This window comes from Ursus maritimus, unplaced genomic scaffold (assembly GCF_017311325.1).
Source record: "Ursus maritimus isolate PB19 unplaced genomic scaffold, ASM1731132v1 scaffold_20, whole genome shotgun sequence".
In the NCBI taxonomy this organism is placed as follows: Eukaryota; Metazoa; Chordata; class Mammalia; order Carnivora; family Ursidae; genus Ursus; species Ursus maritimus.
Window position 1 is genome coordinate 45,040,239 of NW_024424453.1, and position 26,462 is coordinate 45,066,700.

At 44.9% G+C, this 26,462-nt stretch overlaps 1 protein-coding gene across 1 annotated transcript in view; it reads left to right on the top strand.

Annotated features, from left to right (window-relative positions):
• Positions 1-26,462, top strand: part of TGFBR2 (transforming growth factor beta receptor 2) — a 90,912-nt gene that overhangs the window by 23,389 nt on the left and 41,061 nt on the right. Inside the window, exons 2-3 of the mRNA XM_040636893.1 lie at positions 13,346-13,514; positions 18,359-18,549. Coding sequence (XP_040492827.1) covers positions 13,346-13,514; positions 18,359-18,549 — 360 coding nt within the window. The remainder of the gene's footprint in view (positions 1-13,345; positions 13,515-18,358; positions 18,550-26,462) is intronic.

Sequence of the window (26,462 nt, forward strand, 5' to 3'; positions counted from 1 at the left end):
TTGTCATTTTGACCTCCCAAAGACAATTCAGAACATTTCGAAGGTTGAGTTACTTATTCCTCACTTAGCCCTAGTAATGAATGTTATTTTCGTATGCAAATATGGCTGTTCCCAGAGATGGAAGGAGCCCACTGTATTCCAGTACTCAGTGGCTAGAACAAGGCAATGCAAGAGCTGTGGGTGTGGCTCATATTTTCTGTTTTGGAATGACTACTGGAGTCTATCTTGACTCATCCATGGCCTGTTGACAATGAAAGCACCATCCTCACGTAAATTCTCTCTTCTCACCAATTTCAGTGAGATTATCACGGCATGGAAGGCGGTTGACTTTTTACTCAGTGGAGGATAGCATCTCACAAATGGCAGCTCCTCTGCCTTACGAGAGCGCTTTCTGCTGTTTACTGCAAATAACATTAAGGTCATGACAGCGATGAGTAATGCCCAGGAAAGGCATAAATCCGCCTCACACTTTCTCATCCAACTGCGCTGTGAGAAAACAAGCAAAGTTGCCCAGTTTAAGGGCAGATTCTCAGATTTCATTTCAAATTTCCTACCCTTTGTTGTCCCTTCTTGAAGGCTTCACAATGCTTAAAAAGTGTTTCTTTTTTATTTCACTTCCTCTGCTTGAAAAACATGAAGGGGAGGTTTCAAAGTATTTGGTGTTATCTTAGAAACCAACGTGAATCTGAATGTGCCTTTTAGTTCTCTTATGCCAACTAGGCAAGGGTAGTTTGGCTGCTACTAGTCAGTTAAAAGTCTCCCCAGATTCTTTTAGAAGTAGATCGCAGTTTTAATATGCTAAAACTATACCAGGAGTGGTTTTTACTTTTATTTCCTTAAAATTGACTATTTCTTCGCCTTAATTTTTACTTCAGGGAAAATCAGCCTTAAATAGATGGCATCGTAGAAGGAGCTCGATTTTGAATTTTTGGCTTTTAATTCAACATTTATTGAGCCCCTATTTGGTACAGACCCTGGGCCGAGGCTATCCACCTTGGAACAAGACAGGTGATGGTCTTACAGCCTGCTGTCGGCCAACCTCAGCAAGTTATTTTAAACACTTCCCTCTTCTGTACAATGGAAGCAATAATGCTAATCTTCCACAGTTACTTGTCAGACATAATCAAGGTATAGATCAAGTAATAGGATGTTTTTGTACAATCATACATGTTATTATTACTTATCGTTCAAGCTGAGCCCAGAATTGGGTTCAGAGTAAACAGAGATGTTTCTAATGCTAGAGGTTGTTTTTTTTAAAGTGCTAAAGTGAATGTCTGTGCTCTAAACCAGAATTTCCTCCACATCCCCCATAAAATTAGAGGAAATGCCTCCAAGGGCTGAGTGGAAAGTGATCCTTTGTCATCTGACATAATTTTCCTTCCTTCCAAACTCAGGATGCATGAATATTTGTTTCTTGCAAGATAGATCAGCGGCAGTGATCAGGTTCAAACCTGAGTGTTAACAGCGGATGTGAACCTCCCAAAGTTGCAAAGAGTGGGCTTCTCGATGAGTAGGGAAAACAACACTTAAATCAGACTGCTTGATAGTCCTGAAGCCATTTTTCTTATGAGCTGAGACATAGCATCTCATCCTGTTGAACCGGGGCTTCAAGGTCAATGCTAGGCATGTTTGGACAATTCCGCTCTCTTGACTTTTGGGGGTTGAATTGTGAGTATTTTCCAAAATGAAAGGGACTTGAAGATCGTCATGTTCAGCCCACCTGTTTGACTGGTCAGAGGATGGACACAGAGAGTGGTTGAGTAGCTTCCCGCAGAACCCCGAGGCAGCTCACGGTTCATCCAGAGCCTTCTCTGCTGTAGGCTGCTTCTTCTTTACCCAGCGTGAATTCTCCTCCAGTAGAAATTGTATGGCAATATCACATAATTAATTTTTACATGAGTAAATGGCTTCAAGGAGAAGAGATTAAGGAATATTGCTTTCCATATATCCGAATGGCACAGAACGCTTCTTAACTAGATCCTTAAAAATCTAGTCCAATTGTTGCTCAGATTCTTCTCCGACTTTCTCATCAGCTGCGAATCACATTGTACTGGTTTTATTTCCATGAGCAAGAAGGCCAAACATAACTTCATTTCAACATTTTAGAATTCCATAATCTTCAGGCGCCTCGGTGCCTCCCCATCTCTGCTTGTCAAACTCACTAATTTTATTAGCATGTTGCCAAATAACACACGAGGCGCCTCAAAGCCAAGGCGGATCAGCTCTCCCTGGTCAATGTTGTGCAAGAGTCAGCAGAAGATTCGAAAATCGAACTCGATCCTCAAGTTACTGCCTATTTGCAGACCTAAGCTGGTTATCAACAATATTTTAAGCCAGCTGATGTGGCTCTAGAAGGGTGTTTAAAGACCCCGGGCACTCTTGGGAACTTGAATATCATAGTGGTTGATTCCATTATATCTCTTTGAAAGCTTTGGAGTGTGGTGGTAACAGAAAGTTACTATATTTCAGTTCGCCTATTTACTCAAATTTCCTGAAATATTTTGTGGAAGTCATCAAACTGCTGCATTCTGTTGATGAGTAGGAATAGCTCTACCAAACTCTTAATTATCTTGTCATGCCTTTCCTATAATTTTCTTTTGTGAGAGAGCGTTGCATGCCATGTTACTTTTCTTTTTTTTTTTTTTTAAAGATTTTATTTATTCATTTGAGAGAGAGAGAGAGACAGCCAGAAAGGGAACATAAGCAGGGGGAGTGGGAGAGGAAGAAGCAGGCTCCCAGGGGAGGAGCCTGATGCGGGGCTCGATCCCAGAACGCCGGGATCACGCTCTGAGGCGAAGGCAGACGCTTAATGACTGAGCCACCCAGGCGCTACCCGTGTTCCTTTTCTAACCAGAGTACTTGTGTGGCACTTTTTATTGTCCAGATGATTTTCACATGAACTTCAAGCATGCTCTGTCTTCATCCTGACCCTAGAAAGTACCGTTTCAAAGATCAAGAAATGGGGCTTCCAAGAAATTAAGTGGTTTGCCTCAGGTCCCACGGCTCTAATTAACAGCAGAACATGAACTCCAAAGTCTTTGACTTTAAAACCGTTGGACTTCACCAAGCTACCTGCGCCCCAAATAAGTGAAATAATTACAAGGAACCAAAGCTCTTTTCTAAGAAACGTGCTGCTCCCCCGTCCCCACATGCCCCCCTCTCCCAACTCCTTCTGGCTACACTCCCGTGTCTTTGCCTCCTGTTGGAGGGAACATAAAGTTCTGCTGGGGAACCTTCACCGTGGGGATGGCTATGCACTGCTAGTATCAGGAGGGCTGAGGGTTTTCTTGTGACCCGTGGCTTTGTTTCTCATTAGCTGTCTCTCATTGACCTCGGATAGTTATTTCACCTCTTTGACCCTTAATTTCCCCATCGATAAAATGGCGATGACAAAATCACAGGGTGGTCATGATGAGTAAATGAAATGATCGTCACAACACTTGATATTGGACTAGGCATTTGGTCTGGATTCAATAAATGGTGTAGAAATAACTATTATTATTACTATTATTATTATCCCATGTAGATCTGATATCTAAGGTAGAAAATTTTCCTTTTCCTTGAACTGAAATGTGAGTGTCCACATTAGTGAATCAAATACATATTGGAAAATATCCATATTAGAGAGTTATACATGAATTTTTGCACTCCGGTTAAAGTTCCAATACTGGAAGAGAGAACTGAATGGACATGTTAAAGAATCACTAATGGTAAAAATTCAGATGGCCACAGGGGCCGGACAGGGGATAGGAGACGCGAGGGAGTAGCAGGGAGTGCAAACATACGGGTCCTTGTGTCGCCTGAAGGGCCCACCGCTCCTTGCCAGCAGACTGCAGACTGTTGTCAGGGGACCCTGTAGGCTAATGCTGCCACTTCTTTTTATTTTCTTAACTGAAGTTGGAAATCTAGCTTTTCATGTGAAATTTCCTCATTTCCAAACTTGGGTCACATGTTCAAAAGAAAAAAGTTTAGGCCAAACAGAGCACATCTGGGGACTGTACATGGCTCATGCAGTCCCTGTTCCAGTGTCTCCCAGCCTCGTCCCCTCCCAGGTTACTTAGTGGTCAGAAACCAAGCCTCTGGGACAACACCCCTTAAAGAAGTACTTCGCCTGAGTGCTATTCTATTCCCTGCCTTTTTCCAGGGCGGGAATATGGGAATCATCTGCTTTGACCAGCATTTTCACATACTTAATACAACTGTAATTGAAAAACCTCTCGGCACCAAGCATGCACCAGGATGCTGCAGCACATTGCGAAGAGAAGGGGAGAAAGCCTCTGCAGAGAAATTTCTAAATGAAAATCCCGATCTCGCAGGAAATTGATATGCAGGCCAAATGCCTTGCTTCGTGGAAGCAAACGGCTCATCTCAAGTGCCTATTTTTCTGATTCTCTAATATCTTTTACCTTAAAAAAAAAAAAAAAAACTTCCCAGATTTTCTATTAGTTTTGGAATTTGGCATTACTTTGCCTCAGCACTGCGAGATAAAGTATTGTTTAAATCTTAAATGAATAACTTCATTAAAAAGCACATCTTCATGACGAGCCTCTCCGCTTCCAAGATTCTTTTGATAAAAATCATTTTTGTACATTTTTTTTTTCTTTTGGTTCCCTGCAAGAGCGTCAGCATCTTGGGGAAAAAGGGTTACGTCTTATAGTATCCACCCTTGCCGTCACAGTTGAATGTGAGGCCACTCGCAGAGCAGACACGTAACGCATGTTGGTTTATGTCGGCTAATTTTTCTGGTAACAAATTATTTGAGCTGAATTGGAATGCGATAGCACTCCGTAAATCGTGTGCTCATTATCTTGCCTCTATCAGGCTATTTACCAGCGCTGTTTCAACTGCCACCAAGGAGTTAGTTAATCATATTTACTTGCAATAATCTCGGTCCTTTTGCTGGTTGCCACAGTATACCATTCAAGTTGTATCAACTCAGAATTGTTTTCTCAGTTACTTTTTTTGAGTTTACTCAATTATTTTACATAAAGTACCAACTTCAAGCATTTCCCAGCAGAAAAACAGTGATTATTTTGACAGTATGTGAAATAGTGCCAAATTGTACTTCTTAGCTTGGTGTAGTATCCCATTTGTATTGATGTGGCTAAATTTTTTCAACTTTTTTCCTCTTCTCCTCGGCTCCAGCCCCTGCATGCTCCCAGTGTTGGCTCATCTCGAAGTCTCTACAGTGAAGATTTGCCAGATAAACACACTGTGAAAATCAGCTCTCTCAATGATAAACTAAAATTGTCACGTACGGACGGTGGTATTTGTTGCCGACTGCTCACCCCTGCCCAGCTTTCTGAGGGCTGTTTTTGTACTAGATCCCTATTAAAGACGAAGGAGGGTAATTGAGAGAGCTAAAAGTGTTTCAGCTCTTTGAATATGGCAAAAATGCTAGTATTCTGAAATACTGCCTTTGGCAATAATATAGATATTTCCATCTGCAAGAGTCATTTCAAATGTTTGGGTTTTGTCACCTGATATGTGACCTGATTCTGGGACATATATCCCCAAAAACAGAAAGCAAATTCAGCAAGTGTTGGGAGAACTCAAGCTGCACTTCATCCTCAGCGATCCAAGAAATTCAGGGCTAAGCAAGAAAACAGAGTGTGCATATTGGGAGCTATTTGGAGCTCTAGGGGCTGGGGAGTGTTCAACTGAGAAGTTTGCAATTGAAACCCCAGCTCAGTTATTTTATGTTTGTCCCTAGAAAATGCCAATTACTTTTCCATTCAGCTACAGCTTGTTTTATTCTATATATGGCTTTTAAAAATGTCCTTGCGTATCAAATCTTAAAAATCCTCTTTTAAAGACACAGTCAAGTTTTCCATTTAAAGTACCCTTTTGGATGAATCCCTTTGAAATGTACCTTAATCTTTTAACTTACTTGTTTGCTGAGTACAAATTTCTATGTTTGTTTACGCAGTTTCCTTATAAAGCAATCCAGAGTAAGCAACTCAACTCATTTTAGCCAAAAAGGCTAAATTCCTCAGTTGAAGGAGTCAAAGACGGAGGAAACACACACACACACACACACACACACACACACACACACACCCCTCCTCTCCAATTCATTCACAGTTCCCTATGTTTGAGTGAAGTTTATTAGGATGGTTGACAGCTGTCCAGCGTCATTAGTTTATTTGCCAGCCCCCGACTTTTGAGTTTTTCAACCAGGCCTTGAGTTTATTCAGTCCATTTCTTGCGTAGAATATTTCTGTTACGAGAGTAGGCGGACAAAGTCTGAGATTCTGTTGTTGGCCCTTGTGCTTCTGCGGGGACTTAATCTCTGCCTTCTCAGCAATCCCTGCCTTTTGTGCATCTCACTGGGGTCAAGGCAGTCGTACGACCAGCGTACACAGCAGAACACCCGTATGCCCTCAGCCTTCCCCCCTGTAAAATGCAAGAAGCCTATTTGTTGAGTGATTTTCTGTCTTCAGAGATCTCGTCTCTAGATCGTCTGCATGCCTCCTCTGCTCAGCCTCTCCTGGTCTGAGCAGTGTTCTCAGCTCAGAGTGCCCATTTTGTCCTCCCCCTGCCTCTCAAAGCCACCCATTCTTCAAGGACAGGCTCCTCCTTGAAGCTGGGTGTCCCTGTAGCAGCTCTCTCTCCTTTTCCTGACCTCTTGCTTGCATGTAAAGGCAAGTAGCTTGCATTTGATGATTCTGCTTCTCCGACTAGAATGTAAGCTGCAGGAGGGGCGGGGACCAAGCTGAGGTGTGTTTTAAATCTCTTACTCTGGGGAGAATATCCCAGACCCTTGACAAGTCCTTAACTGTTGCCCATGTGGCAGGCAATTTTGGTGTGAAAATATCTTTTCTATTAGGTTTTGACTGGAATGATTTTTCAGCCATTTCAAAAAGAGATTTTAGAGTATTGATTAGGTCATCCTTGGGAGGTTTTTCAAAAGTGTTATTATTACAGAACGTTTGCATGAAGAGAGGAATTGATGTGTTCAGGCTGCTTTTCTCTATTTCTCTCCTCCTCCTCTCTATTTCTCTCCCCCTGGTCTCCAAGTTAACTCTGTGATGGCTGCCCCAGAGATCATGTGGGACCCTCACTTGAAGGAAAGCCCACCTCCCCTGCTCTCAAGATGTTTGTAATTACTTAGACAATGAGGGTTCAAGCACTTTTAAAACTAAAAAAGAACGTACTACATTGTGTTAGAATTTCCAGGTATGCCATAGAGAAGAAAATATTCCTGAAGTATCTTTGACTTAATCGCGAGGTGTTTTTTGTTTGCTTATAGTAATTGGCCGAAGTATTTTACTCACTTGGAAATATCTTCCTTTCGTGAAGAATCATGAAGGGACTCCTCTGAGGCTGACTGACTTGCTGCTTTGTTCTGGAGGGGAGGACGTGTGTGACGGGCCCATACACTTGTCCCACCTGGTCTTGGGGGCCGTGGCGTGTTTGTTGCCAGCATCACAGACCATGGCGGCTGTCTGCCAGATGGTTGCCTCAGTGTCTGACTCTGAAATGCCAACTGCAATTAAAAACCTTCTTTCAGAGAACAAGTCTTTCAATTCTGGGCCCATATGGTGATCAGAGCCTCTGGGCCTGTGATCGTTTAAGAGGCCAGACTCAAGAGAAAAGCAGATGGAAAGAACTGTAAGATGAGACAGGCCTGTAAAAAAAGGTGAGGAATAGTATTTAATTTTGCTGGATCCAGCATGAGGGGAGAAAGGGAAATAATGGCCAGTCAAAAACTGGGGTCACCCCCGCCTTCCCACTTAACACATGAACCAGCAGCATGGACATCACCCGGGAATGGTCTCAACTCCTACCTGTACTGCTGTTTAATGAGGCCTTGGCCAGGTTACAGGGCCAAGTTCTTCCATCAAACATTAACCTGGGTGTTGCTGTGAAGGTCCTTTGCAGATGTGATTAACAATTGCAATCAGTTGACTTAAAATAAAGGAAGTTACCCCCAGTGATGTGACTGGGCCTCTTCCAATCAGTTGGAAGGCCTTGGGAGCAGAAAGGTGTCCCCCCCCCCCACCCCGAGAAGACATTTCTGTCCAACACTGCCACATTCATTCCTGCCCGAGTTTCCAGCCTGCTGGCCTGCCCTATAAATTTCAGACTGGCCAGCCCTCCCTATTGCATGAGCCAATACACTACCCCACACCTGTGAGTTAAATGTATTCCCAAAAGCTTTGTGTCCCTCTTAATATCTGAGAAGTACAGCTGAGAAACATACCGAGTTCTGTTCTCCAGTCACCATGGATTATTCTTTGAGATGCAGCACGTAGTTGTATCAGTGTTCGTGGTCCTGCTCTGAAATATATAGCACAAAGCAAGACAGCCACAGGTGTTTGTAGAATAAATGAATTCTTAGGTGCCCCCCAAAACACAGCACTAAATCACAGCAGATAGATGCATGAATTCAAAGGTACGTGAATGCCTTTCTGGCAAAGTGTTTAAGATTATTTGTGGAGTCTTGAGATTTTTACCTAATAGTTCAGTTAATAGTTGATCTCATTCCAAAGATAACGGACTAAGAATGTGTATCCAAATTTCCTTATAGTTATCTGCAGTAAATCTAAGCCTTAGTAGGCTGCTCATCTCTGACCTTCAGAGACAGCAGTACTTTTCCAGAAATAGACACAGCTAAGCATTGACTTAATTCATATTCTCAGGACCTGGAACTTGTGTCTCCAGGCAATGAGTTTGGGGAAAATGTGCCCTAAAATGAGGAAGGCAGCATGCCCTAGTCTGAAGGGCTTGATATTACTCACGGGTTTGTTTGAAGAGAAGTGAAATATCATGTACCATGTGATCCCATCATATGCTGAAAGAAGCTGCCCGTGCTCACTTCCTTTAGTGAATGACTTTCTACGTGAGAGACACTCTTAATAGAGCCTGTTTCTGGGGGACATTATGAATAGCTAATTGGCCCGTTATGGGTAGAAAATCCCCGAGGATGGTCAGCTGCGCACAGAGGGCCTAGAGACACTGAAATCACTGCCTTAATATGAGAACATATTAACTAAAGACGCGGGAGAGTAATTTAACCTGAATTGGAAGTAATTTTGAAGTTGGTTAGGGTTTATTCTGGGGTTAATTAGATGGCTTTTGTTGTGCTGTTTACGGTCATATCTTTGTCCCTGGCTATTCACATATATCCGTGAATATATTATTCTTCATGACTTAGGCTTCACGAACATTATTAAACATAAGATGTTTGATAGCCGAGGTCCCAATGGTAACTTCTTTTCCCGTGAATTGGAATGCATAGATGTAATCGTGCCTACAGTAAATAGCCATCACCGCCCTTCCTGCCCCCAGGAACCCTCCACCCCTACTCTGAGTAGTGGTATATACTTAGGGTGTCATCTGTGACCCTAGAGGACACTGGGTTACTTCCTGGATTCTTCAGTGGGGGCTTATGGGTCTTCAGGGAGTCTGTAAGTCAGCCCTCTGCAATTAGGAGCAAAACTTTGTATGTTATGTGTCTCGGCCCCTTCTCCCTAGCGTGACTCCATAGAGTTTTTTATCAAAATTAGGTGACCTCCAACAAGGCTTAAGGGTAGCTTTGCCCTTTATGCTTCACCCTATCCTGCCAACACACGTATTCATAAGGGAGAATCCTGGCTTAAAGCAGAGGCTGACCACTGCTGACTGGCTTGTTGTCAAGTGAGTTGTCAAGGTGGGGCGCCTCCTGAGGTCAATTAGTTAGGGAGCGGCTGGCTGGGGAAGAGAGGGGGGAAAGGACAGTGAATATGCCCTAGGTAAAGGCTTTCACATTTTTCAAAAACAAAACAAAACAAAAAGCTGATCAAGCCGACCACTGCCAAGGTGGTCGCTTTTACCATATTAGAGAGAAAAATGAGGCCTCCTCACTGGGTACTTAGGACGTGATATGTGATAACTTGCATACTTTAACTGGCACACAGTAGGTGTTGAATGTGTATGAGCTCCCACTGTATGCCGTCTCCTCCCCCACAGGCTTGTGACTCCAAGTATGGAGTGAAGTTGGCTGTTTGCCTTTTTCCCAGAGTTCATTGCAAAGGTCTCCTCTTCCTGGGTCTGGCTGTAGGCAGCAGGCGTCATACACCTGCCCGTCTCCAGGGGCCCCATTTGCAGACTGCAGTCTGAGTGACGCCCCCAGAGCTGTGCAGCTTGGTGGCCCTTCTCTATTCTTTTCTTTTTTTTTTCTTTTTCGATGGCCCTCTTTTGTGTCTTCACTGTTGATTGTGTTTTGTAGGCATCAGATCTAAACCACTTATACTTGTCAACACGTCCGTGGCCGCCACTGTGGCTTCCAACAGCAGACTCACTGTTGGCACTTCTCTCCTCTCACTCCTAACTCCTCTAGCTTTTCTCACACTTCTTAACTTGTGTTAGAAAAGCATTGGCCAGGGGCGCCTGGGTGGCTCAGCCATTAAGAGTCTGCCTTCGGCTCAGGTCATGTTCCCAGGGTCCTGGGATCGAGCCCTGCATTGGGCTCCCTGCTTGGTGGGAAGCCTGCTTCTCCCTCTCCCACTCCCCCTGCTTGTGTTCCCTCTCTCGCTGTCTCTGTCTGTCAAATAAATAAATAAAAATCTTTAAAAAAGAAAGAAAGAAAGAAAGAAAGAAAGAAAGAAAGAAAGAAAGAAAGAAAGAAAGAAAGAAAGAAAGGCATTGGCCAGCCCAGCAAAGGACTTCTTTCCATCTGAGATGTAAAAGGGTTCATCACATGGCTTTCGGGCCCTGTTTTTCTCAAGGAAACTCCTTCTAGATTTATTGAAGGGCTGTTCCTTCACTGTCACAGAAATTGTGTGTGTGTGTGTGTGTGTGTGTGTGTGTGTGTGTGTGTGTGTTTTGTTTTCTAGCCAGTCCTGTTGTTTTTACCTCATTTCAGGTCAGTGTTCTCTGCCTTGGGTGCACGTTAGAATATCTGGGCAGCTTCAAAAAATTCTGATGCTCACGCTACCATCCAGAATAATTAAATGAGTGTATCTGGAAGTGGGACTCAGACCTCATTATTTTTTAAACCTCCCTAGGTGATTGATTCTAACATGCCCTCAAAGTTGGTAACTTCTAGTACAGGCTAAAATCCTAAAATGTGAGAAGGCTGAATTCCATTTCATGGAGGCTTGATTTTATATTTAAAATCAACAAAATCTTCCCAACCAGCAAATACATGTTTGTGTGAAACATACGCTATACCAAAAAAAAAAAAAAAAAAAAAAAAAAAAAAAAAGAAAGAAAGAAAGAAAGAAAGAAAGAAAAATTTACATAAACAAAACATGACCCAGATTTTTGTTGTTTTACCCGTGTCTTTTAGAGAAACCTGAAGGGTTAAATTAGTTGCTTCACAAATAGTCCAAATCTAACTATTGTAGAAAAATATATATATTGATTCATTGTTGTGTTAGTCCCAGATTGAACACAAAGTTCAGAAAGCATTTTGGCCTGTATTTTTAGCTTAGCATTGAGCTCTTGGTCTGGGAGACAAATTTCAAAATAGTTTGTTGCCTAAAAATACACTTCCTGAAATGAACTTGAGGCCTGAGAGGGATGAATGGTTTTTTGTTTTTTTTTTTTACCTTCTATATTTAATGTTACCACAAGAAAGCAAATCTCAAATTTATATGTGTTTGTATTTTTAGAGACCCAGGAAACAGGTGCTATGCCCAAGCGTCAAGGAGGGTTTCGTGGCAAAGTGTGGATGGCAGATATCAAAAATTCACAGGACGGGGAGAGACCGTGGGAGGGCATTGAAGTTGTTTGTCTGGCTTTAGTCAGGAGCGTACTTGACACAGGGAGATGAGGAGGCTGTCCTCAAGCCTTTCCAAGGGAGAAACACACCTCCCAGCTTCCTAATAGCCAGTGGCTGGCCCACTCCTACAGGTGGTCTACGTGCATCATCTTTCTTAGTCTAGCCTGTAAGTGTCTCTAAGCTCATGTTTGTGGACCAAATGCCTCATAGCCTTGTCATACTTCACTTGACTCTCCAAACTCATCCGTTCAATTTCCACTTTTGCCAATAAAAATGGATCTCTTGGAGGAAAAAGATGGGGAAGGCAGTGTTACACCTTTGTTAATGGTCTCTCAACACATAGCACATGTTTTGCTGAGAATGATCTGTCTTTAGTATGTTATGGTTGACTGTGAATGAATATTGCATTTCTAATCACCACCCTCCCCATCTGAGTGAAGAAGTTCTATATCCTTTCCCACTTGGTATAAAGAACCAAATGTGAACTTCTTATAGTCAGTCCTTGTGAATTCACTATTCGTACACTCATTCAACAAAGACTTTGGGGTACCTTCTATGGAGTGGGTCCTCTTCTTGGCACCAGAGACCTGGCATGTAAACAAGGCAGACAAAAGCTCGTGGAGCTTGCATTTTGGTGGATAGATTATAAGCAAGTAAGTGAGTGAGATAGTTGTGCAGGAGATCAAACAGAATCCTGTGGTAGTTACTTGTGGGCTGCTTTGGGTTGAGGAGGTGACATTAACGGGAAACCACAAAGGCGACCAAGGGAATAGCAAGTGAAAAGTTCTGGGGAGGAAGGAACTTGGCTTCTTCCAGGGAAGGCCCATGTGTCCCAAAAGGTAATGAGTAAGGAGTAAATGGGTTGGCGGTGGGGGATGACGTCAAAGAGGCGGCGGGGAGCAGACTCTCAGGGTGGAACTCAGCTTTTCCTCACCTGCAGGACTCCAGTGCGCTGAGCCTCGCCGATGTTTGGGATTCTGTCTCAGAGACACTGAGTGTTGGTTAATCACGTAATTTCCCTCAAGGCAATGGGGCGAAATTAGAACTAGTCTCTTGCAAAGAAGGCCCTTCGAGCTCTTCTGCACGTCAAGAGAATGAAGGCAGTGTCCTGCCTCGCCTAGTGTCTCCTCTGAGTTGGCCAACACCCTTCTGCACTGCACAGCTCCTCTCCATTGTGACCTGTCTCTGCCCCTTTGGGTGGTGACTCTTGTCAGGATCCCATATTCTCTGTGCTTCTCTCTATTTGGGTTACCCTACCCTCATCTGTTTCCTCATCTGTCTACTCAACTAAGTGATAATTTCCTTAAGGTAGCGTTCTCCGTGCTCCTAGCACCCAGCACTATGCAGTGGACCAAATCCGATGGATGTTTCTCAATTGAACAATTGTGTTTGGATTTAGAGTGCCTCACAGTAATCACTGACAAAAGCAAGAAGTTATTCAGACCTCCCCCCGCAACCCTAGCCACACCCCCCTGCAATGGCTTTCATTACCAATTGCCTACATGAAGGAAATTCTACTCTGAGGTGAAGGTATTATTTTGGTTGATTTGAAATTGCATAACATCATCAGGAATTCATCGGCAGGCTGCCTAGCAGGGAGATAACTGATTTAATGTCTTTCTTTTCCCTCCCCAGTTAATAATGACATGATGGTCACCGACAACAATGGTGTCATCAAATTTCCACAATTGTGTAAATTTTGCGATGTGAGATCTTCCACCTGTGACAATCAGAAATCCTGCGTGAGCAACTGCAGCATTACATCCATCTGTGAGAAGCCACATGAAGTCTGTCTGGCGGTCTGGTAAGGTGGCCTTTGAAAACCTCCCTTTTCCCCCTTTTGTAGGTGATGCACGCTGTGGTCTATAGAGTCAAGGCTGTCTCCATGCCCTCTCACACATCCCTTTCCTTCAGGCCATCTCTCTTTCAATGATTACATGTAATTTCCAGAGATATTCTGTAACGCTCAGATACACACACACGCGTGTGCATCTATATATATGTGCGTGTGACAGTGTATAAGATGACCTTTAATATTTACAATAAATTCGGGCCCCATCCTTGTATGAAGGAGAGAGACATTTGCCACTTGTTGTCTTAATTGACACCTGCTTGGTACCCCAGAGTGATACCAGGAGCCGTGTTCTTCTGAGCCATCTCAGTCTTGTTCTGTGGAAGGAGAGGAGAGGAGAGGAAAGGTGGGCTGTTGGAAGAGGAAAGTCTTTGTCAAAAAAAGGGAAGCTTTTTGGAGATCCAGAAAAACAACCCATTGTGCACTCAGAAGCCCTGGCCGGGTCACTCAGCACCACAGGCTGCATGCAACATCTTCTTGGGGCAATACTGCGCATTTCTCTTAAATCACATTCCCTCAATATTCTCTCTGTCTCTCTCTGTCTCTCTCCCTCCCTCCATATTACCTCCATATTCTCTCTCTCTCTCTCCTTCCCTCCCCCCATATTACCTCCATATTCTCTCTCTCTCTCCTTCCCTCCCTGTCCCTCTCCCTCTCATCACCCCCACCGTAACACACACACACACACACACACACACACACACACACACGTACATGGTGTTCACAAATCCTTTGACTCCTTCACAGTTACAGACTGGGAGTATGAGCAAGAGATAAAAGGAAAATAGAGATTAAACGAGCCCCCATTTTATAAAAATGTGTAAATTCATTAATGAAATATAACATTTGCAGACTTATTCTGATGTTTTGAATTTATCAGCCAATTTTTTTTTTAAGTAACCTATGTGTCTCCTGGCCAGTTGGCAAATGAGAATATAAACCCAAATCTCCCCCATCCCCCGCACTTTGGGAGAAAAAGTCTTTTGACCACATATAGTTAGCCTTGATGATAGATCTGGAAAGCTTGCGGATTTCCGTACGTACTGCGATGAACTAGTTTCTTAAGCACTAACAGACTGTTTACAGCAAAGAGCTTCGCGACACTTTGCCATACCTGCCAACTTCATTCAGGTCCAATTCTGAGCAATGCTTTTGCAAAAGGGATTTTGACAGAGATGGTGTCCAGAGGCAAAGGGGCCAGTATGATTGCAGGCTGAGAAAGTTTACGCTGTGAGGAATGACCAATGGAATCAGACACAGCGAGTCCAGTAGAGAGAAGATATGGATGGGTTCTGTTGAGAGATGCTGGAAGGGCTCTCAAGTGGAAAATATAATAAACTTGTTCTGTGTCATTCTGAAGGGCAGAAAGAGGATCTGTAAAATTTACCAGGGGACAGACTTCAGTATAAGTTTAAACATTTTCACAATCCTGGTTTCCTAACAGCAAAGCAGGCTTCCTCCTCTGAGGAGTCAAAGTTCAGGAGACGCTGGGGGACCACCCATCAAGTCTAGTGCAAGAAAGATTGAGACACCAGACTGGGTGACCTCAACGCTTCCTTCTTTGCTTCTGTTCTCTGCTGACCATCTTTGCTTGAATATGCACTGCGGCATGAGAGCTTACTTCTGCTAACCCAAACAGGCTCATCCAATAAAGACATTTTTTTCTTGACCCATCATACAAACCCCAATGATTGAATGTGAATCAAGTCTCTCTGGGATTCCAATCTCTGGAATGAGGCATTAGGTTACTCGCTGTCTCAGAAAATGTGAGTGTGTAGGGGAGAGGAAACCTCCCTGTCTCCTCACTGTTCCCACCAGGAAGAGTTAATACACTGAAAGTTGTTTTTACCTGTCTCGGCAAAGATAAATACTCCTGTGGAGTGGAATGGCAGTACGGAGAAAAGGAAGTGAGAGGTGCCATGGCGCACCTCGCTGATGCCCCCTCAGCTCTTTGGTGCTCCCCCTCTCAGTAGCTGCTGAGGGATCACCGTGAGTCCCTCCAGGGGACTACGCCCCCTGCCCCCGCTGACTAGAGTTTCTTCCCTCTTTGGGCCCCTCCTCAAGTTTGCTCCCTCCATAGGCAGCCAGCATCCCATGACTGGTTGATGCCAGGGTCCAAAATGGCTGGCCACTTTACCTCCTTCAGGACAGCTCTGACTGGCCATCTTAGCTTCACGGCTTCCGAGGGATCAGTGAGTCGGTTGCTGTGATCTGCATTGTGGTTCCAGCCCCATGGTGTGGGGTGCTGCTTCCCTTACAGGGGCCTCTCCGAAAACTTTCTGCACATAAATCACACAGCCTTAAGGTCTGTTTCCAGGGAACCCAAACGAACAGCGAGATGAGGAAACTGAAAGACTCTACCCTGGTAGTACATTGCAATGCCTTTATTAGTCTTAGCATTCTTTTCATTCATTCACTGATTCGTTTGTTCATTTAAACCGATGGCAGCTGTGCACCCATACCATGTCAAATGTGTAAGTTCTTTCCAAGGATTTGTGGAACCAATATTAATTTTATTATCGTGGTTCTTTTGTGAGTGCGATAGTGACAAACCTCTTCAATGGCTCAGAGCAAATGTTTCAGGACAAAGAAAAAGTCTGTATTTGGTTCATTGTATTTTCCCTTCCTGTGCTCAACCGTATCCAAAGATATTTTGCAAAGTTGGCCCTGCCTGCCATTGAGCTCTATTATAGGAGTGAGTGAAGAACGCAGGAAATTCTAACTGAATTTCCTCTCTGCAATTTTAGTCCTCTAAGCAGTGCGTGGGTGGAAGGCAAGAGGCTCTGGAAGAGCTGCCCAGTGGTTATAGAGCGGCTTTCCTCAGGGCTCACAGTTCCTTCCTCGTTCCATTCTTTGGCCTCTAGAAGCTTCATAAGGAAGAGACACCGTGCTTTTACCTGGGGACACTGAAGACTCAACATGCCTTCATTTTGTTACCCAAACCAGAAAACAACCCTCCTTGGGCAAACACACACACACACACACACACATGCACACACACACACACACACACCCCACTGTGGAGACAGGGAGGAAGGTGCTCTTGTTTCATGGCTGCCATTTTTGCCAAGACTTCCCAGGAGCTTTGTGGTTAAGGAGAAGTGAATTTTTAAACATACATAGTTTGTTGTGTCATCATGCCAAGTGTCACGCAGTTCCCTGCTAGCCACGCTGGAATAAGGATTCCGATTGTGGTGCTTCCTTTACCAGTAGAGACCTACTTAGCAAGGGCTTGCTCCTTTTGCACCCGCTGGAGTGTTAGTTCGAGAACCAGAACCCTTGAGCTCCTTCACCAAAGGCATGCATTTCTCTGCTGGAGCCAGCTCTGGGTTGCACGGACGTCAGCCACATTGACTCCATTCCTGGTTGGACTGTTCCATCTGCGCCCTCGCTTCTGCTCTTCTTATCCCCTTGTTGACCTACTTGTCCTTTAGTGTCCGGAATGAAGCACTCCAGTGGTGGTGCCCTCAAAGGCACTCTTTCNNTGTGCATGGGGCTTCGCTTGTTTTCCAGGGGAAGGCTGTGCTTTCCCTGCTTCTTGCTTCCAGCCTGCCTCCCATTTTGCATGCTGCAAACAGTGAACTTGCGGTGGGGGGGGGGGAGCGGCTGGTGAGTGTGAGCTGGCATGCGGGAGCCAATGGACCCTCGACTGCAGGCACTCAGAATCCTTCCCAGGGAAGATGATGTTCGCAAAACTGGCCGCCATTCAGGCCTGACTAGTCCTTCCCTAGACTCCCCTCCAGATGCGGAGAGGACCATTCAAGACAACAGGCATTTTGTATCTGAAAAGGTCAGAGATGGGAGGAGAGAGGTCAGACTAACTTTGGTGTTGGACAGAGTCATCCTAGATGGCAAGTTTACGAGAGAAGCAGACTGAAAGAGGCAGAGAATGATGCCCTTTTCCACGGATGCCAGCCTTTTGTTTTGGCTTTTGCAATTATAATAGTGGGCATTTATCATGTCATTTTTAAACATATTCTAAACCTAGAGCCCACTGAGCACTTTCTACGGCCTCAGTGAAATGCCACATGAGAGCTTCTCGAGCCCTTAGCTGGGTTAGGCTTCAGACACATGCAGTGAAGGGATACTAAATGTAGAAGTAACTCGTTCGTGACAGCATAAAAGATTACACTGAACTGTAAATGAAGAAAACCTTGCAGTTCTTTCCCATGTGTTTTCATTTTCCCCCCTTCCGTTCCTTTCTGTGAGTCGGGGAAATTGCCAGTGCTTCGTCTAGGAAGTGTGTTCCGTTCTGTCCGCACAGCCAGCCGCTGACATGGCATGTGCCCCCACACGGAGCTCTCTGGGGCCCAGCAAACAGACTCGAGGAACTGCCACGACGCTCCCAGGAATGCTCTTGGAGCACAGTTTAGCTAGACATGACCCGGATCCTGTGAGATAAACTGGGGATGCCGTGTGAGCCTGGCAGGGTTTTCAGGATGGAAGGTTTAACCCTGAGGACCTCGCAGGCTCCGGTTTACCATGCCTTCCTGTCTCCTGGTTTAATTAAGACGTAATGTGTAAGGTTCTCCAGCCGGACAGCCCCCAGGGAAAGCCTTCATGTTTACACTCATAAGTGGGTTTTGAGAATACACAACAGAAAGAGCGGGATGAGTAGAAAAAGCACAGGAGACTAGAGGACAACCTGCTAACGTGGCAGAACAGGAACCAGCTGCCGTTGTTCGAACAGCTTTGGGAAGGAAAAGAGTCCAGATTGCTTTTCTGCCCAGGAGGCCGTATTTATCCATTCTCCTTTTTTTCTCTTCTCTCCCCTGCCATGAACCTCTGCACCCTAGGAGAAAGAATGATGAGAACATAACACTAGAGACGCTTTGCCATGACCCCAAGGACACCTACCACGGAATCGTTCTCGAAGATTCTGCTTCTCCAAAGTGTATTATGAAGGAAAAAAAGGTGTTGGGCGAGACTTTCTTTATGTGTTCCTGTAGCTCTGATGAGTGCAATGACTACATCATCTTCTCGGAAGGTGAGTTTTCTTCTCTGGAGGGTCAGGAGCCCAGCTTCCTCTGTGTCTGTCTCTTGACCCTGGTCCGCGGACTCACGCTCCGGCTTCTGGGACTGGAGAGGCAGCTTACACCCTGTGGTTTAGGAACCCAGTCACCGGGCAGGACGAGGTGGTTCAGGAGTGACAGGGTTGGTTCTGGCCCACAGCCAGTCTGGCTTATAGGGCCCACGTTATTATTCGCCTTCAACCGACAGCGGTGGTTTTCCACGCAGTCCCTGGAGTAGCAGCAGCCGCACCCGAGAAATTGCCAGCAACGCAGAACCTGGGGCCCCAGGCCAGACTATGGAAGCAGAAACTCTGGGTGCAGGCCCTGCATTCTGTGTTTGAGCAAGCACTGCAGGTGATTCGGGTGCTGCTCAATTTTGAGAACTGCTGGTCTGGAGATTGGAGGAGGCTGTTAGATATTGGAGGGAGACTTACTTTGAATGAACTCCAGTGGCTTTGTGTACTGTTCTTGGGATTTGTCTGAAGGGTTCTTGTTCACGGTCCCATCTGAGAGAAGAGCAGAGGGCAAGTAACAAGCCAGGGTTTACCCATGGAGGCAGAGAAAAGCGAGGTTCGATGCTAGCCTCCGTCTTGGACGTGCAGGGATTCACTCAGCTTGAAAGGAGGGCACACACGACTCCTTCAGTTTAAGATGCTATTCAGTGATTTGCAGTTATAAAATAGTGTATGTCCCTTATCAAAAATCCAAACAGTCCAACAGTCTGTAAAAATGTTTAAATGGAAGTCCATGGACCTCAACCCCTCACTCCTGACCCAATAGATAATCAGTATGGATAGTTTATTGGGTGCATACTTGTCTCTATCATTCATTCATATTATCCCTCCTTACCTCCTCTCTTTCCCTGTTTCCTCCCTCTCTCCCTTCTTCCCTTCTTCAATCCACGTATCCATCCATCCATCTGTCCATCTGTCTGTCCGTCCATCTCATACACTCATCCACCTTTCGATGCAAATAGTTGATCATACAGTAAATATTATTTGACAATATTTTTTTCACCCAACCACTTTTACTCCTCCTTTTAAACAAGACAATGCCTGTGGATATACTACATGCCTCTTAATTATTGTCTAGAAATTCCATAGTTTGGATTATTTTCTCTGACTGATTTACCCATTCCCCTGTTGGTAGATTATTTAGTTGTCTCCATTTTTCCACCTAATGCTACGTTGGATACCTTTGTACAAATGTCTTGTACATTTGTGCTAATATTTCTGCAAAATAGGACTTGAATTTCATTTCTAGAAATGAAATTTTGAGCCCAAAGTTATACACATTTTAAATCTGAATAACCACTATTAAATTACTCTCCTCCCCACAAAGATAATCTGAGTGTATGGATTTCCATGTCCCTTCCTTAACACTGGAGATCATAAGCCTTTTAATTTTGCCAGTCAGATAGTGAAAATAATATTCTCTTGGTTTTAGGAATGTAAATTCAGAGTCGGGAAAGATTATTTTAGCCCAAAGTAGGTCTGAGTCAGTAAAAAGTTCTTTTAGAACACAAGCTCTGGGTTTACACACTGTCCCTGCTACTATGTATATCCCAACCGTGGAAAACGATGTCTCAGGCTTTGTGTTTGGTGCTCACCAGCACTGCTGACCTACCTTTTTCCCTCTCTGTGTCTTTCTTTTTTTTTTTTTTTTTAAGATTTTATTTATTTATTCAACAGAGATAGAGACAGCCAGTGAGAGAGGGAACAGAAGCACGGGGAGTGGGAGAGGAAGAAGCAGACTCCCAGCGGAAGAGCCTGATGTGGGGCTTGATCCCATAAGGCCGGGATCACGCCCTGAGCCAAAGGCAGACGCTTAACTGCTGCGCCACCCAGGCGCCCCTCTCTGTGTCTTTCACCTACTGCCATTTCCCTGCTCTTCTTGTCCAGCCCCTTACCGATGCTAACTTCTCAGTGTACAAAGTCAGACATGTTCATCTTGTCAGCACAACACTTTCTAAAATCACTCCTCCCTCCTATTTTCTCATCCTAAATACTCCATTTCTTTCATTTTTCTTATGTAATTTGAGTTAGGAGGGAAGATGTAACTGTATTAAATCACACTAAAGCATGGTAACACCTGCTATGTTGACTTAACATGCTAACTTTCCCCAAGTAGTTCACCTTTTCAAAGAACTCCCAGTTTAAGCCAAAGGAATTAATCTCTAATAGCAGAATATCCAAACAAGCTTATTACCATCCATGAAACTTTTCTCTCCTTCTGCATACTGGCTTATCCACAGTGGAAAAGTTTATTTTGTCTAAGGGGACCAAAGTTAATAAATGGACTGCAAGTTGGAGATATATATATATATATCCTACTATAAGCTTTTAAGATAGTCATGACTTCGACTTTCAGTGTATTTCAACTCAGGTGATAATCATGGGCACGTGTCTATATTTTCCCTCTTATTCATTATCAGACTACTTCTTTCCTTATGAGGCAGGGTAATCAGCATAAAGGCCGTTTCTCATTGTACAGCTCAGGAACTCCAGCGCAGCTGACGCCTCGGTTGCCTGGATGACTTCAGAGTCTCCTAAAATGCTCCAGGGAATGTTTGCTTTTTCGACATCTCCCTTCACTGCAGTGGGATAATTCCCCCACCAAAACACCCCATAATTAGCAATATTTGGGGACCCACTTCCCCTCTTATTGCCACCCTCTCTCCCTTACACCGAGGAATGAAATCTCTTGAAGCAATTTTTATTTCTCCACTCCAAGTCAAATAAGATGTCAAGCACAACCCTCTAAAGTGTTTTATGCTGTATTTTTATTAATACAGTACTCTGTTCTTGTTGCCAGATTTCTGATCTGCAAACACAGTGAATGATAATTACTTACGTCTTCCATTTTTCTTAAACATTTAAGAGAAGGGGCACCTGGGTGGCTTAGTCGCTTAAGCATCTGACTCTTGATCTCGGCTCAGGTCATCATCTCAGGGTCGTGGAATTGAGCCCCGCATCGGGCTCCGTGCGGGGGGAGTCTGCTTGAGATGCTCTCTCTCCCTCCCCCTCTGTCCCTACCTCTCCCAATCTCAGTCTCTCTCTAAAATAATAAATAATTAAAAAAAAAAATTAAGGGAAAAAGATGAGCCATGAGATTTTCTTTTTAAATGTGGGTCTTAATTTTCAGTGCTATTATTCGTAATAGCTGACATTGAGAGAGAATGGATCCTCTCTCTTGCCAAAAGGCAGTGTGTAGAATTCTGAGAAGTCAGGGTCCGGACTCACCCAGACCTCAAGATTCCAGCTAGAGGAGCGGGTATTTGTGTTAGTCCTTATTGGCGGCCTAGTGACAGCTGTTCGTCAGAGGAGACCTGTCAGGCTCCAGGACTGAGCTTAGCATGCGGGAAGAGGGACCCCCGAGCCAACAGCTGCTCTGTTTACTTGCAGATGACATAGCCACTTTGCAAAGACATTATGCAGTTATTGATCTCCCACTGAACCTTTAAGAATCAAACACAACCGCTCCGTTGTATTCATTCCATCAACGGTTTCCAAGGGTAGCAAAGACCCTTCCTTTGCAGAGCCTTGAGCAAGATGAGTTTTGCTGTTTCAGGAAAGAGAGAAACAGTCTCATGTAATCGGTCAAGAGTGAGAGCCCCAGATGGCTTTCCCCGCATTAAAGGCCCGCCCCGTTACTTACTAGCTTTGCGACCTTGGGCCAGTTACCCGCTGTCTCCCTGCTTCCATCCTCTCATGTGCGAAGTGGAAGTAAATGGGCAGGGTGGGGGTGTCGTGCCATTGTCAGGATTGACTAAATGGATGCATGCAGGGCATTTGCGTCCGTGCCCAGCCCAGCGTGAGGAGTCCCCGCTGGCTGCTAGTATTACGCGGGCTCTTTGTACAGGGCTTGGGACTTTTGTGTGAGCCGTGGACAGGACGGTGCAGCCTTGGTCTGCTCCGGCACTGAGCTCGTGTAGTTGAGTTTCGACCATGGTGTGCCAGCAGAGCATTCGGACCCCGCTGGGTGTCGGAGCCTCACCCTGCACACACCTTCGCAGAGGCAAGGGGAGCATGTCGAGTCTAGGATTTCTAATCACAGCTAACCACATCCCTGACATCGCCGGATGATATGACAAATGAGGCACCTTGTTCCTGTTTTGACTCAGAATCACAGCAGGAGGCAGCTAAATAAAACTGGAAAGACTCACAAGTGCCTCTCAGATCAGCGATGAGGGCAATCACGCTGTCCTTGCTAGAGAGAGTCACTCCCTCTTCTTTTTCTCATCAGGAAGCTCGCCTCGGCCACGTGCCCCTCTCACTGAATGGCCGTGCCACTGTCGACCCCCTAGTGCTGAGAGTGGGACCTATGGCCCGGGCTGGCTGTGGGGGGCAGGGGTAAAGAAGGTGATGCTGGGAGAACCCGTCTCTGTAGGCAGCACACAGTAGGTGCCTTCTGTCTTACTCCTTCCTCCTTGGGGAAGGGGAGCACTGTGCTGAGGAGTTCAACTCTTCTGAATGCTGAAACCCTTTCATACCCAAAGTCTTGGCTCACCAGCAGTGGCAGCCTTACCAGGGAGCTTATAAGATGTATGCAGCCTCCTGGACCTATCACACCGGCATCTGCCCTAACAATGTCCTTGGTGATTTCTTTGCAGACTGAAGTATGAAAAGCTCTGGTGTGAACTCACCCAGCTGGGCATGGAACCGGAGATGGGTCTTGTTAAGTTCATGCTGCTGACTTGCTGAGCTGATCAGCCCAAGAGGCACACGTTTGGCCTTAAACCTGGTCATTTAGAAATGAGCTAACGTTACCGTACCCAGTCCATTCATGTATTGCATAGCAGAACTCCCCAGTGAAATGTGGGTGTCTTCCAACAGTGATAGTAAAGGTCATTCTTTTATATACGCCACACACTTTCACTAGCAGATGCATGTAGATATCAAGCACCTTTTAGGTAACTTTTCTTTGGTTTCCATGATAATGTTTATGTTAATTTGTCTGTGGGACTGTCCCCTAATATTTCCCGAAGCAAGAAGACATTTAGGAATGCTTTTAAGACGTGGTTCTGAATCGGGTCTACCGAGGAGCTGTTTGGCAGTCCTGGGCAGCCCCGGCCAAGTAATAGAGTAACATTAAAAAGAGTTTGCCTGAATCAGTTTGTCCCTTAGTTGTCTGTTATGATCATCTGGAGATGGGTACGTGGAAAGCGGGAAGGTGACGTATAGGAACTTCCAGCTCCCAGATGACTGGAACCCTGGCCATCCCACCTTTCCCCTTGACTTGGAGCTGAACTGCTCATTCCAGAAATCGAGAGGCACCATGGCTTGGCAAGAAAAGGGAAATAGCATTAAACTCAAGTCCTGAACTTTGAAAAGTCTGGTTTCAAGGCCAGAGACCCAGCCCCTTCCTTAACTGAAGAGCCAGCAAGCTGACACCTTGTCCAAGGCCCAGGCTGTGGAAATTCATAGAATAATTAGAACAGTAGCCATGACGATCACTGCCCTTGGTGGAGAGTCTAAGTCGGATTGGTCACCTGTGCTAACCACTTGCAGATACGTTGTCTTGTTTCCTAGAGCTATATATATATATATTTATTTATTTTTTAAGATTCATTCATTTATTTTAGAGAGGGGAGAGGGACAGAGAGAGAGAAAGAGAGAGAGAGAAAGAATCCAAAGCAGACTCCCCACCTAGTGTGGAGCCCCATGCAGGACTTGATCCTGCGACCCTGAGATCATGACCTGAGCTGAAATCAAGAGTTGGACACTTCACTGACTGAGCCACCAAGGTGCCCTTAGGGTTCTAGTTTTTTCGGACATCATGTTTTAGCTTTTTTTTTTTTTTAAGCTTTATTGAGGTATAATAGGCAAATACGATTGCAAGATGTTTGAAGTATAAACATCAGGGGCACCTGCGTGGCTCAATCAGTTAAGCACCTGCCTTTGGCTCAGGTCATGATCGCAGGGTGCTGGGATCGAGCCCCGCATTGGGCTCTCCCTGCTCAGTGGGAAGCCTGCTTCTCCCTCTCCTGCTCCCCCTGCTTGTGTTCTCTCTGCCAAGTAAACAAATAAAATCTTAAGAAAAAGTACGCACATACACTCTGAAGGGATTCCTCTCATCTAGTTAATGACATCGTCACCTCACATATTTATGTACGTGTGTGAGAACATTTAAGCACATCTTAGCAAATTTTGATTATACAAGGCCATTGTCAACTACACTCACCGTGTTTTACATTAGATCTTCTGACCTTATTCACCTTATAGCTGAACGTTTGTACCCTTTTGTCAACCTCTCTCTATTTTTCCCACCTTCCAGCCTCTGGCAACCACTTTTCTACTTTCTATGAGTTTGACTTTTTTTTTTTTTTTTTAAAGAGTCCACACATAAGTAATATCATGCCGTATTTATCTTTCTCTGTCTGGCTTAGTTGACTTAGCCTAATGCCCTCAAGGTCCATCCATGTTGTTGTGAATGGTAGGATTCTCTTCTTTCCCGTAGCTGAGTAATACTCCATTGTGTGTGTGTGTGTGTGTGTGTGTGTGTGTGTGGATTCCATATCTTTTTTATCCAGTCACCCATTCAAGGACACTTAGGTTGTTTCTATATCTTGGCCGTTGTGGATACTGCTGCAGCGACTATGGGAGTGCAGATAGATCTTCGAGATCCTGTTTTTATTTCCTTTGGATATTTACTCTGAAGTGGGATTGCTGGATCCTATGGTAGTTCTATTTTTAATTTTTTGAGGAGCCGCCATACCCTTTTCCCCAGTGGCTGCACCAATGTACATCGGCACCAACAGTGCAAAAAATTTCCTTTGCTCTACCTCCTTGCCAACACTCGTTATCTCCTGCCTTTGGGGACTCATAATTTTTTTTTTAAAAGATTTTATTTATTTATTTGACAGAGATACAGCCGGCGAGAGAGGGAACACAAGCAGGGGGAGTGGGAGAGGAAGAAGCAGGCTCATAGCGGAGGAGCCTGATGTGGGGCTCGATCCCAGAACGCTGGGATCACGCCCTGAGCCGAAGGCAGACGCTTAACGACTGTGCCACCCAGGCGCCCCTGGAGACTCATAATTTTTTTAATGCTGAAGTGAGTCCCATGAAATAAGCTCATCTACACTTTTCATTTTACTTACAAAGAAATGGGTCTCCGGAGAGTGACATGAGTTTCCCAAGATCTCACCGTTGGTTCTTTACCTTTTGCCCACAGAGAAGCAGAGAATCTTGTGTCTTCTTCAGGGAATGCCCTCACCCTTCCACAGTCAGGTCGGGTGGGGGGTGTAGGCTCTTTGTCAGGCTTACACCCGTGGCGGTTTGCACCCCTCGCCTCCGAGGCTGCCTGGTCTGTGGGCACAGGACTGGTCGCTGAACGACATATAGTACAGACTCACCATTCTGCGAGTCCTTGGCAAGAAGTACCACCTTAGGCTGACATTCTTCAAGGGCTAGTGACAAATGATGCTTATAACCAGCAAAATGCTCATCTTCTGAGAAGCTCAGTGCCCCCCCCCCCGAAGATGATCTGAGTGCAAATCCCCACTAAGCCACTTATAAACTATCCCTGAGTGAACCACTTCACCTCTGGTTTCCCCTCTGAAAAGTAGGGATAGAAATCGTGCTTCTTCGGACAGGATTCTTGTGAGGATAAATGGCTTTTTTATTCATGGAGGGGACTTAGAGTGGTCCCTGGCCCAGGGCAAGTCTTCCATAAACCTTGGCTGTAAATAGTTACTATTGGTCCCCTAGATTCAAATGTCTTCTCACTGGATTTAGCCAGATGAGCAAGGAGCTTTGAGAAGTGAAATCAGGGTGATATGTTCACTGTAAGGAATGCTGTTGGGGAAACGGTTGCATTGCCCTGTTCTATCCATGAGGAAGCCAGGAGGAATTTCTCACAGCTGTTCCCCTTAGAGTGTTTCCCTCAT